Below are 12,990 nucleotides of genomic sequence, written 5' to 3'. Positions count from 1 at the left end.
GGAGCTCCTCTTCCAAACAGATGTTCCTGTCTAGGAAACCTGACTCATCAAGCCTTGTTTTGGTCCACAGGTGAATCGGAGTTTGGTCCACAGGTGAATCAGGTTCAGAGAAGCAAGGAATGAGAGATACAGAAGCAGGGGATTTTCCTTAGATGGACAGTATCTCCATCAGGGTAAGTCCTTGAGAAGTCAGCTCATTTACCAGCACTGCACAGGTCTCCTCCAAGATAAATGACCACGTACTCTAACCCTGTGCTGTTAAATACTTGCCCATGTGAGGACATCCACGTCAGCCTGGTTTTGTTAAGAGGGGAAAGGAGGTTCTTTACAAGAGCTTCATCCCCTGACAGACCATACAGGCTGTATGAAGCAGAGCTGCCATGTCCAAGTGTAACTGGTTCCTTTCTGACACACCTTACAAAAAGGGAAGATCTTGAAGTTACAAAGATCTTCTGCTGGAATGATCACACAACTCCCCACAGCAATCGGGGATATCCGTTCTGCAGCAGTGACAGTCCCTGGGACCTTTCCAAGAGTCACAGTCCCTGTCCCTCTCTGGCACAGGGACAAGGGTTACATGCTGAAGTCAGAACCTGTGTTATTTTTCACCAAATAGTTTGCCTTTTGGGATGCCTGGACAACTTACTACTTTTCATTTGGTTGATGGTCCAGCAGATCTCTAAATTAGCGCGTCTTTCCTCCCCACCTTCATCCCTTCCCCCCATCCCATCCCCTCCCCTCCCACACTCACTGGGATCAGGATGACCCCGAGCACCCACCACCCCAGTTCTGCAGACTCTTTAGCTGGAGCCTCACCCTCCCTTCAGTCCCTTCATCTGCTGCTCAAGAGGAATCCACCCATTGCCCCACCAGGGCTTCACCCGCAGTGTCTTTGTCCTCATTTCTCCTTGCAGCAACATCACAAACATTAGCACTGACCGTTTTCCCTGCTCAGCACCGCAGAGGTGTTTAAACGCTCTAAGACTGCGCTTCACTTCGTTAAACACAACTACTGGTAAGGCAACGGAGAACTGCCGTGACAAAGAGCCTTTTAAAAAGGCAAGGAAAAAAAAGAGTCAATATTTCTGCCTTTTTTCAATGGATTACCTCAAATAAAAAAAAAATATTCTCCATGTCTCATTTTATATTCATCAAAAACTGTACAGTTCATTTAAAGCAAATAATTGAATGTTTCTTTAAAAAAAAAAAAATCCCCCATTACAGGACAATATGATCAGGTCCTGCTTGACTTCTTCATATTTCAGGGCATTTTAGGCTGCCTGAAGAGAAAAGTTCCAGTATAACCATGGCTTAAGAGTTGCAGCTTGACAACGTGGCGACCAAGTGAACTTCCAGCGGAAGCTTCACACGTTCTTTGTTATTTCCGAAGATGCTTAAAGCCAAAGTACAAAAACCCACCCAAATACTAACAATTAAGAACTTCCTGTGCAGATATTAGAAACATAATATAATATTGGAAGTCCACAGCAGTTCGATTTTTCTAACAAACCGAATACAAGCAAGACCAACATTGCAACACGAAGTGGCAAAGTGACACCTAATTGAAAAATTAAATTCTTAATGGCTTTTACAAAAAAAAAAAAAAAAAAAAAAGAAATACCTATTTCACTAAGCACTCCGAGAAAGGCTCTGCATTAAGCACTCAGCAGCTCACATTCCTCTACTGCAAAGCAAGACTAACACCTGGCACTAAATTATCCATTGAGTTCTTCAGGAAACTCAGTTGATATTCCTTATATTTCTAAGGCAAAAAGGAAAAAAAAAAAAACAACTCAGATTATACCTGACAAACTGTCTGAACAGAGCAGCAGGCATGTACTCTGCACATCAAATCCTCCTCCCATCCTGTTTTACTTATCACTACATAAAAAAAGATTTCCAGAAGTGATTCTTGGATTGATGGCATCTCTTTAAAAAAAAAAAAAAGAATAAATAACTCAAATTACTAAATATTAGATCATTTAAACATACCTGCACATTGCTATGCTCACGGGGAAGCCACAATGGCAACCACATCCACAGACAGCTGACTACTTGAGCTCCCCTACTGCTACTTCACATACAAAGGTTTGATATCGAGAAAGCCAGTTCAGGCAATTCAGCTCCCTAAAAGCACTGGTGGGTGAAGCAGGGTCTCCAGCAGCCTCCTCCGAAGGCAGCGCCGAAGCGTGGCCTGTGTGCACTGCTCCCAGACGGTCCCCCATGCTCCGCTCCGGCTCCTGCTGCACTGGCTCCTACCGAGTAGGGTATTTCCACTGTCGGAGAGCGACTGAGCTCTGAGAGCAGCTGGAAGGGAACAGGAGAAAGCCAGAGAGCAGACAACGATTCATTCCAACCTTTACTTTGTTTGCCTTTTTTTTTTTTTTTTTTTAAATATAACTTCCATGCAGAGTTCTCCAGAGTAACTGCCGATGTCGGAGCCTGCCTTCTGGCCTTGGCACAGCCACAGATACTTCTAGCCACATGGGAGGAAAAGCTTTTGCTACATGACTTTTTTTTTTTTTTCCTCTTTTTAAACTTTTAGGCCAACAACGTGTTCTCATCTGAACATTACAGTTAATGAGTCCTATCAAGAATTTCTAACAAAAACTGTACATGAGTTTACAAACGTATTAACATATAAATAATGAGAAGCTTCCTGCCTGGAGCCTCCACAGTAGTCTTTTTGCTTGAGAATATAATACTGGAAGGGTAGACCCAATCCCTTTCCACAGCACCAGTCAGAGCTGGCTCAGTCCAGTCAGCCGTTCTGCTCAAGCATCACAGGGTTTGTTTTTTCTTCTTCAGTGCCTCTGGCTTCACTAAGCAGTCTGTCATTACTGTGCAAAAGCAAGAGTCCAATGCCTTTGAGAAGGAATCCTGCTGCTGAGAGGCCTCTGCCACCCGGTCATCGTTCCGGCCCGAGCTCTTGCTGGAAGGTCCGTTTCTTCTCCCGACAGTGTTTCTTGTGAGCAGGCCAGTCCTTCTGCTGGCATTGGGACCCACAGTACCTCGCTACCTGGCATCGGCCACAGATGTTGAATTCACGTAACTAGGAAGAACACGAGACAGCGTTAATGAGCCTGCTCAGGGCCAATGGGTGCCCAGACATCACCCCCCAACTCGCTTTATGATCCAGACTTTCGCACTGATCACAAATATGAACATCCCACCAGCAGTGTCAGACTATCAGAGAAGGGTTTGGAGTAATCGCACTTGTTGATTTTGCAGTTGCTCTTGGAAAATCATATTACTGACTTAACAGACAAAACATTCAAGCGCTTCACATTTGTTCTCACACTGCTGCTGTTTTGCCAACTGAAGTTCTGTTTTCAGCTACAAACATCTTACACTCAGAAATGATGAGGAGGGCTGCACGAGCTCAGCCACCGCCAAAATCACGGTTACGCAGGAAGCTCTCATGTGCAGACCCAAATAAAAGGTAAAGCTCACTCTTTTTCAAACAGAGGGCATTTAAGATCATTTTTGCAAACATTTCTTTTCCCAAAGGATCCCAATGATTTTAGCCTACTCAGCATTTGTTATGGCAAGAAAAGCCCTTCTTATTCCCAGTTAAGAACACCTGACAGAGGCACAGCCCTGGATGTCTCATTCTCTGATGATGGATGTTGCTTTGTTTCACCTACCTACAGCAAAGAACTAGAACCACCTTTCCCCACAGTTCTCCCCTGAATAACGGCCACTCAAATTCACCCTCTTCTCACGAAAGGTCAAGCATTTTTTGATTCCACCACTGCCCAAAACCCCTTACAATGCTTTCTCCTGTCCTACACAGCTGCTCGCTCATTCCAGCTCGGGGTCCCTGGGGGAACGCTTCCACCTGGCTTTCCTACACTCTGCAGAAATCACACTCCTCCCAGTAAACCAGTAGGTCATTTATTGTTCCAGTTCTAAACTACATTCTCTCAAACTGGAAATTGTCGTAGGGTCTGAAGATTCATGTCAAAGAAAACCTAAGTTAAAAAGAATTAGTAATGGCTTCACGTTTTAAGAAAGAAACCCCTGGCCACACAGCGTAGCCCGAGCCATTACACACGTACGTTCAGCTCCTCCGAACACACCTGTTTTTCGATCATTGTGCATGGGGGGTAGTGACATTCATAATATGTGCATGAGTTCTCCTCCTCCTCCACAACGTCCCCGTTAGCGTTGTAATAGCGTGTGACATTCAGCACGGGAAACTGCTCTTCTATAGGATCTGTAGGAAGCTGTTGGATCGCCAGCCAATACAGACTTTGTTCCCTGCAAAAAAGCAAGTACAAATTTGGTCTGTAAATTAATAAGCATACAAGGAAACCGATTCTAAATTTATTAATAAAGTAAGTAGAGTTAACATTGTATTTAGCCTGTTAAGCCTCAGACTACACATACTCTTCATATAAAGGATATTTTTAGGGTTATTTGAGCCTAAATGCAAAAAAAGTTTAAAAGTATCTATCAAGAAACACTTACAACCAGCAAAGCTATTTCTGTGTAACTGGCTTGAAGTCTGTTTCTTGTTCTTGAACTCCCAGAACCATTAGGAGCATCGCCGGAGCATCACTGCCATTCACTGCATCTCCTCAAAATCACTCTAACAAGCTCTGAACACCCCTATTTCGTGGGTGCTGCAAGCATTTCAAGAGAGGTGTCCAGTGTGATGTTAAGTCTATGGGTCTCCCACCAAAACCAAACATGCCTGTGCTACATCAGAGATTAACCAAACCTAACATTACAAGTTTGATGTGCTTTGAGTGTAACACGATGCGTAGGAACTTCCCACAACCTACTAGTGAAAGGTGATGGGAGCTGATCCCAGGAACTCATTCTGGTTTCAACCCAGATACATGATTTCAAGTGTGAGCGTTTTGCCGCTGCCGGCTTCTACAGGTTGTGTTACAATTTTGGTGCCTGAGGATGAGAGCCACAAGCCAGCAAAATCTGCAGACTTCACTCAGCGTGCCCAGATGCCACTACTCAAGTGGAAGGGGCCGCAGGCTTCCTGTCCCACTGCAGTGACAACATCTGGCACTGCAGGACCTCTACATAATAATACCATGGTCTCTTCACAGCCAGCGTGAGCAGCGTTAGCTCTGCTCCCCAGGCGAGGAAGCTAAGACGTATAGTGATGGGTAAGTAGCCATGGTCAAATAAAAAAGACTCTGCCAAGATGAAAATCCCTAAAGGAAGAAGGCAACAATTTAAGATATTTTCAATTTTTTTGATGGCCAGCCCCTGCCAAATATTGCCGTACCTTTGTTTACTAGAGATTTCTTCAGCTTTGGGTTTCCACCCCCAAGGAACCAGGCGCAGATTGTCTAGGCGGTTGTCCACTGTCACGGAATTCAGATGCACCACCTGAAACCCAGGAGCAATCCCTCCCCGGTGTCTCTCCCTGGAGGAAACAAAAAACAACCTGAAGGTCAGTAATGAACAAGACTCCACAGACAAAAAAAAGCAAAGAATCATACTAATTCCAGAAGATACGCCGCGTTCGAGCCTGCCGTCTGCTGTCACTGAAACAGTCGCAGTAAAACATGGGTTGCCAACAGACTTCAGTGGCTACTTTGGATATACCTCCTGGAACAAGTCTCTTCTGGGAGTTGTTTATTTCCATTATAAATGGGTTGAATCAAAAGACAATCATGGTATATTTTAATTGTAAGAATATTGCAAAGTTAGTTCCAGAGACTACCATGCCGGTTCCTGCAAGAGCCCCTGTGTAATTATTGTGTTCCACGGATCAGACTTGAAAGGAGCCAATACTGCTTTACTGTTTTAATAGGAAATTCTATCAGACACATTTATGCCTGTTTGGCACCGGAGTGAAGTCACAGAGTTTGTTATTTATGAAGAAACGCCTCTTCACAAGCAACAGGACAGAGGTTTCACCACCCAGTATGCAAATGCTTTTTAGACTCTAATTGTGTGTAACGCAGAGAGCCTGCGGTGACTCCACGACTGACTGAAACGTGCTCAAAACCGCAGCAGGACTATCGGCAAGGAGGATGGCTGCACGTTAAGTCCTATTGCGGTTCCTCCCTATTGCCTTCTAACAGTTTTCATTTCCCATTCCACCTTCTTTCACCTCTCCTTTCTCTATTTCATGAAGGATCAAGTTCGCTGTCAAGCACCCTTACGCCTGGACAAGTTTCCCCATCGCTTCTTGCGGGAATCCCCGTCCCACCTGAAATGTAAGGCTTGGGCAGGAGTTGTGTTTCTGCGTGCTTGCTGTGCCATGATTAATTCCACAGCCCAGAGAACACCCTGGCTGCAATCAAGGACAAGGTACAACTGCCCGAGGGTTACCCAGCATCTCCTTCTAGGAGACAGCTTCAACAGCGACTGACAACGTCACCCAAGTCTCCTTTGGGTGCTGCTTCCAGCTCAGTGTTTACTGAACATTCCAGTAAATGCTCATCCAATTTTGAAGAGATACTATTTGCCCAAGTTAAAAAATCCCCACTATTTTTTTCCCCCTCTTTACAAAGCTCTAGCATTATCCAGCAGAACAGGGAAATTCATTTCAATGGGACCGACAATGAAAAATGTAGACTTTTGTTTTTTCTGTCAAAATTCATCCAGATATGGTTAAATTATATACCTTGGGGGAACGAAAAACACTTGCAATTCACATATGCCCCTAACTTCTTAGAATTTAATGAGTACAGTTCCCTTGGAGAGGCTACACGCCGCCCCACACGCCGCCCATGCTCTAGTTCATAGGCAAAGCAATTCTTCCTGTAATGCAGCCCTGCACAAGGAGAGGGCATGGAGCCTCCTGTCAGGGGGCCTTTTGGGCCCCTCCAGAACAGGGAGAAGCTCCCCCTTTTGAAGATAAAAGGAATAAAATTCTTCTTTTAAAGCAAACTATGGAAAGAGTCTGCTTAAAGGCCCTAAATCTGGAAAAGCTACTTTCCGAGTTGTTGAAGGCTACCGGAGGGTATGGGAAAGGAAACTGGGACCCCTGAGGGCTACAAGTGGGAACCCAGGAGGTACACGGACTCCAACGGATGGAGGTGAACATCAGACAGAGACGGGGAAGGAGTTAAGGTTCTCAGAGTGGGCCTAGGACAAAGTGCCAACAAGAGAGATGGGATAGATATGAATGAGGAATCTGGGAGGAGGAGAGAGAAATTCAGAGCAAACTGTGCTGGGGAGAAAGGGAGGAGGAGAGGCCAAGACCAAGTTAAGAAATGTTTTGGAAACGGACTAGATAGTGAGAGTTTAAGAAAGGTTGGAGTTGGGGAAAGCGAGAGAGGATTACGAGAGATTGTTCATGACAGCAGGAAGCCCTAGCAGTGGCACACGCCCACCACTGCTCCTACGAAGTCTAGATCTGCGCCCACAACCCCCCACAGGCAAATATTGATAAAACCCACCACCACAGTGAGCCCACCTTCCTCGCTTTGTAAAAACCCACATTCCTCCACATTGCTGCCAGTTTTTCTGTTACCTCTCGTGAAAAAGGTCTTGGGGTAAATGTGGAAATGGGGCCTCGCTGATGACCGGTAAAAGCGTTAACACAACTCCCCTTGGCTGAGATGCCAGATTTAGCGCTCACAAATCCAGGACGGTCCCTTTTCTCCATACATAATCAAGTGACATCCAAATGCACACGCATGCACTCCTCCTCTCCCCACACCTCCGCTTCTGATGTGTGTGGCACGGACCATCTCCAGAAGTCAATCAGAAACGTGAAGGACAGGCTCATGGAGGAACCTGCCCTCTCCCGTGCAGAAGGGGACAGAGAAGAAACAGCCTCAGTAGCGCAGCCAGCTCTCCCGCAGAGCCGGAGCTTCTACCTCCCCCAGCACACCCGAGCTCCTACAAGACGCCAGATGAAACACTTAAAACTTTTCAGAGCATTAACTGGATACTGCTCTTTTCATATTTCAGCAGCCAACTTAAGAACCGAGGCCTGTAATAGAAGTGCTGAGTACAGACAACAGCAACTCCAGTCAACGGGAGCCGTAACTGAGGGGGTTTTAGGCATGGTAAGTGCTCTAAAAAAAAATAAGAAAGAAAGAAATCAGGTCTTAGATCTGTCTTTTTGAGCACACAGTTAGTGATACTTATGACTAATCTCCTGATGCTGCTATTCCCCAGGGAACATCACTACACCCAGCCAAAATACAGCAAGCTGGGATTTCTATACCGGGAACAGGGCGAGAAGATGACAGACTTATTCTGCAGGTCCCCAGCCAGAGACATCCAGATCCTGCTTTGGAGGAGCCAACAGTCCATCCTGGAGACACAGCAGAGCCTGCAGGAAGTTCTTCCTGAAAGAGTATTTGCAACACGTGTGGGTATTTTTCAGATCTTGGTTCCCATTTAGTGCCGCAGTTCAGGCTCTGCAGAGGTCAGCAGGAGAAGGTCCCTGTCACTGCTGCAGCTTTGGGAGCCGCAAGCTGCCTGTTCTGAGGGTCTCACTACCTCAGCAAAGATACCTGCCTAAATAAATTAAAAAAAAAAAAAAAATTTGCTTTATATATAAAAAACTTGCAATAGCATCCAGCACATGCCTACTCACTCCAGCTTAAACCAGAAGCACATAATCAGGTTGGTTTTCTCAAAGTGAACTGATTTTTTTGTGGGGAGAACAGTTAAATTACACTCCTCTACCTGCAATAATTCAAGTTCTTTGATTTTAATTTAGCCAAGCAGCAAGGCTGGCGCTGGAAAGAGCAGTGACCGCTACTGCCCATCTCTCCTGTCTTTTACAGACTCCAAAACCTTCAGCGTTACTCCTTCTCGCAAAGGGAAGGACCTGCCACTAAAGTACATTTCCGGTTTGTTTTCAAAGCAGCCCCCAGTGGGGGTGAGTAAAACTGACCAGTGTGGCTGGTCTGGTCGGGGGGGCAGTAACTGCATCGCACTTGTAGCCAAAAGACTTTCTACAGGCATCAGGAGACTCAGTCAGGACAGATACTGACCTGCGCTGCGTTAGCTTGTAATTAGAGATCACAGCAAAACCTACGCCCTCAGAGGGATCAAACTGACTTTACAGAAACATCTGAAATACTTTGTATTTTCTAGTGGAAGAGTTTGACTTGGCAACTTCAGAACTGCAGCCCCACTCGCCTGGCAGCTTACACCCCCCCGCCTTCGAGACTCAAAAATCCCCATGACACGCACCATCTCAGACTGTTTAACACCAGCACGTTGCTACAGTGACACGATTTGGATCACCTAACTGAATATGTCAGAGTTCTTACTTAATTTTCTTAAATTAAGTAAAACAAACCAGGAGAGGCAATAACTGGGCTGTGTAACAAGCAAACAGCTGGACTGTCATCATCTACACAGCCTTCAGCTGGAACAGTCGGCTGCAATAATTTGCAGGTGCTGTTTAGTGCTACTTGCAGACAACAGTCGTTCCTGTATGAGGTTCACAGTCAGCAGTAGCCGACAGGGATTTACTGCACATGCCGTAGCCAACTGGCTATGGTGGTAATAATTTTCACCAAAGTTACATGTGCAACAAGGTTAAGTATTAACAGGCACAGGTTAAAATCCATATTTAATGAGCAGATTGTAAATAATAATAATAGCCTCTGATAGTCATCCTGTCTCCTTCCTCTTGTACAGAGACTATTTGGGGAAGAAAAGGTAACCTGGAACAAAAGAAAAAGCACAGCTGTACCTTGGGCACTGCAACTTACAAGTATAGTTTATGGAAATGAATAGAAAATATGCTTAATTTCTCAAAAAAAAGCTTTTACAAGAAATAACCTTCTTTGGGGTTCTCTTTAGCACACCCCATCTTTTCTACGGGCCCGTGAACACATCTAGAAAGAGCAAGGTATCAGCTCACCAGATGAACTAACCTCTCACAACAAGTTGGCCTCCGAATCTAAACCGGCAGCTACCAAGGACATCAAGCAATGATTCTTAGACTATGGGAAATAAGACACAGCAGCTGATACGAAGCATCATCAGCATCACTTCAGGCAGCTTTCCAGAAGGCCAAAGAAAAAAACACAAAGTTTTAAGTTATCAGAGGTTCTCTCTCTCCAGTGCTCTGCCAAATTCTCACTGGTGCCAGTAAGATGTACCTGATTATCATGGGACAAAAAAAACAACTTCAAAAGGTTAGTCTTCACCTATTAAATGGAGCCAGTTCCCTGCTCCCCCCACCCCAACTGAAGTTTTAGTAGCATTTCTCAGATTTAAACAGTGTCTACTTGAATAATAGTCACCTATGACAGCTTTCCCTGCATGTGACATTTTTACAGAGACTCAGCTGTTTGAAGAAGGCTCAGTGCAAAACCAAACCATAAGAAGATCCGTGGGCACTCCTGGTGCTGTGTTCCCACCTGAGCGTAGCTGCAAGCCTCCCGAGAAGAATTCAAACACTACAGACAGAGGAGTAAACTCCCTACAAGTTGGTGGCAACAAACTCCACCCCAATGAACCCTCGAAGTATTTAGCTCTCCTTACGATACCTACCAAAGCAGCTCGTGCAGGAGACGGCCAGATCCCCTTCCACGATTTTTGTCGAAGGCATAAGCAAATATTTTAGCACCATTTCCATCAGCATCTACCTCCATGCGAGCCTAGAGAGAGGGGACAGGCTGTGAGAACACCCAACACACCGAGTAGCCAAGCACGTGCTCCACGGGGACAGGGGAAGGACCCAACATTTAACACTTGTCTCCTAGAGGTCACTTGACCTTAATGGAATTTGAGTTGTTTCAAACCTCCAAGGGGAACCAGCCCGCTCGGCTATTGTCGTTTAGGAAGATGGGAAAGGGAAGAAAGGCGGCTGTGCACAGCGGGAGTCCCGCTTGGACAAAGAACAGCCACCATCCAGTTGTGAGCCTGTAGGGCCAGGATCCATTCTCCGCTCTGGCGCAGATTTTCTGTACAGCCAGCAAAAGCCACCCCGGCTTTGTCTGCCGCGGTGCTTTACACCAATCTCATTAGGGGTTGCCAGCGAAAGGAGTGGTCCTGCCCTCTTTTCTCCGCTCCATAACTTCGTGCTGGCGCTAACGCTCACCAACGAAGGACTAGATAAATTCAGGATACTCGTGGCGTATTTCCACTCTCGTATTCCCACTCCAGGAGATAGCACCCAGGGAGCTACCCCAGAGGTAGCTGAGGCCAAGCACGGCCGCAGCGCTTAAACTTCTCTCAGCAGCTCTGAAGTACCTGCTGCGCTGCAGGCACTAAGCAAAAGATGCTCCCTTCTCCAAAAAAGCCTTAGTTTTAGATTTTGTAGCCCAAAACTCTTTCCCTTTCAAAGTCGTGGTAGAATCCGCTTACCCTCCTTTCAGTGGATGTTAAGGGAAAACGTTATTTCCAGTGCCGTACGATAAAATAAGTTTTTCTCATCCAAGAGAGAGCACAGAGTGAACGCTTTTAGAGTTTCCCAAACCAAGTAAGGGAAGACAAATTATCGGTTCTTAAAAAGTATATAAATGGAAAGGTGAAAACAAAAAAACCATATAATAAATTAATTTGTTTTAAACTAATGCTCGTTTAAAACAAAACCCCAGAACTTTTCCCGCTAGAAAGCGTTCACGTTGGTATTTCTACAGTTTCAAACTTTTTTTTCCCCCCCTAAAGCAGGAAAGTTAGGGGGCAGAACGCTGCCATAAGCGGTTTTATTCAGGCGTGTCCCACAGAAAGAGAAAAAAAAAACCCTTCAGCAACAGATCGCGGCTCCCTCCCCCCGCAGCACCGCGGACCGGCCCCAGGGGCGGCGGGGGTGGGGACCGAAGGGGGCTTTGGTACCGCGAGTAAAGACAGACGGAAAATAAAGCGGCGGAGCGCGGGCAGCACCGGCGGGACGGGCCCGGGGACCGGGAGGGAGGTCGGGGGAGCGGGAATACCGGGGACGGGGGAGCGGGGGCATCGGGATCGGGGGGTCAGGGCAGCACCGGGAAGGGGGAGGCTGAGAGGGGGTAGAAGGACCGGGAGCACCGGCGGGACGACAGGAGGGACCGGGGGACACACAGGGGGCACCGGAGGGGGAGGGCGGGCCCCTCACCTCGAAGGAGTAGCTCTCCACCAGCGGGATGTCCTGCTCGTCGATCAGCGTGTACTTGGTCTGAAACACACCGCGCCCGTCAGCGGCCCGGCCCGGCCCGGCCCTCCCGCCCCCGGCAGCGCGGCCCGGCCGGACCCCGACCCCCAGACCCGCCGCCCCCCCCACGCTCCGCTCCGCCCGGCGTGGCCGAGCCCGGCCCGCAGCGCCCGGCCGCGCCCCCCCTCCCCCCGCCGCCCTCAGGCCGCGGCGCGCTCACCTTGCCGGCCACCCGGCCGAGCCGCACGATCCCCAGCTTGAAGTCGGTCATGGCGGGGCCGGGCCGGGCCGGGGCCGCCGCCGCCCGCGCTCGCCCCTCACAGCCCGCGAGCGCGAGACGCCGCCGCCGCCGCTGCCACGCGCCGCCGCCTCGCGCACCGCCGGGGAGGAGGGGGCGGGGCGCCGCACCACCTCCCCACCCGTCGACCGCCCGGCCAATGGCGTCCCGCGCCGCCGGCGCGTCACTCTTACGACGACGCCGGGTCGTCCAATCGGCGAGCGGCGCGGCGCAGGGTCACGTGGGGGAAGCGGGAGGTGGTGGTGGGGGGGGTGAGTGGGGAGAACCGCGCGCGGGCGCGGGCTCGGGAGCGGGCTGCGGGCGGGAGGGGGCAGGCGCGGGCGGTGACGTCACGTTCGCGGGAAGCTTTGTGCCGCCAGCACGGGAGGGCGCGAGCCGTGGGGGCAGGGCTTAAAGGGGCCGCGCGGGCCGGCACCGGGAGCGCCGGGACCCTCCGGGACGGGATCCTCTCCTACAGCCCGGGGATCCTCGCTGGGGCCAGAGATCCTCCCCTCAGGGGCCGGGATCCTCTCCCCTCAGCCCCGGGATCCTCCCCTCAGGGGCCGGGATCCTCTCCCCTCAGCCCCGGGATCCTCCCCTCAGGGGCCGGGATCCTCTCCCCTCAGCCCCGGGATCCTCCCCTCAGCCCCGGGATCCTCCCCTCAGGGGCCGGGATCCTGTC

The 12,990-nt window shown here is 48.8% G+C and overlaps 1 protein-coding gene across 1 annotated transcript; it reads right to left on the bottom strand.

The window, feature by feature from the left end:
* Window positions 1-2,335: 2,335 nt before the first annotated feature.
* On the bottom strand, window positions 2,336-12,384 carry ZMYND19 (zinc finger MYND-type containing 19). The gene is made up of 6 exons (XM_074161246.1): window positions 12,252-12,384; window positions 11,996-12,055; window positions 10,453-10,559; window positions 5,255-5,395; window positions 4,083-4,263; window positions 2,336-3,052 (listed from the first exon to the last, which is right to left on the bottom strand). The coding sequence occupies exons 1-6, from the start codon at window positions 12,300-12,302 to the stop codon at window positions 2,909-2,911; spliced, it is 684 nt and encodes a 227-aa protein (XP_074017347.1). The 5' UTR covers window positions 12,303-12,384; the 3' UTR covers window positions 2,336-2,908.
* Window positions 12,385-12,990: the final 606 nt, after the last annotated feature.

This window comes from Numenius arquata, chromosome 19 (assembly GCF_964106895.1).
Source record: "Numenius arquata chromosome 19, bNumArq3.hap1.1, whole genome shotgun sequence".
Classification (NCBI taxonomy): Eukaryota; Metazoa; Chordata; class Aves; order Charadriiformes; family Scolopacidae; genus Numenius; species Numenius arquata.
This window is presented reverse-complemented; position numbering and strand designations above follow the sequence as displayed.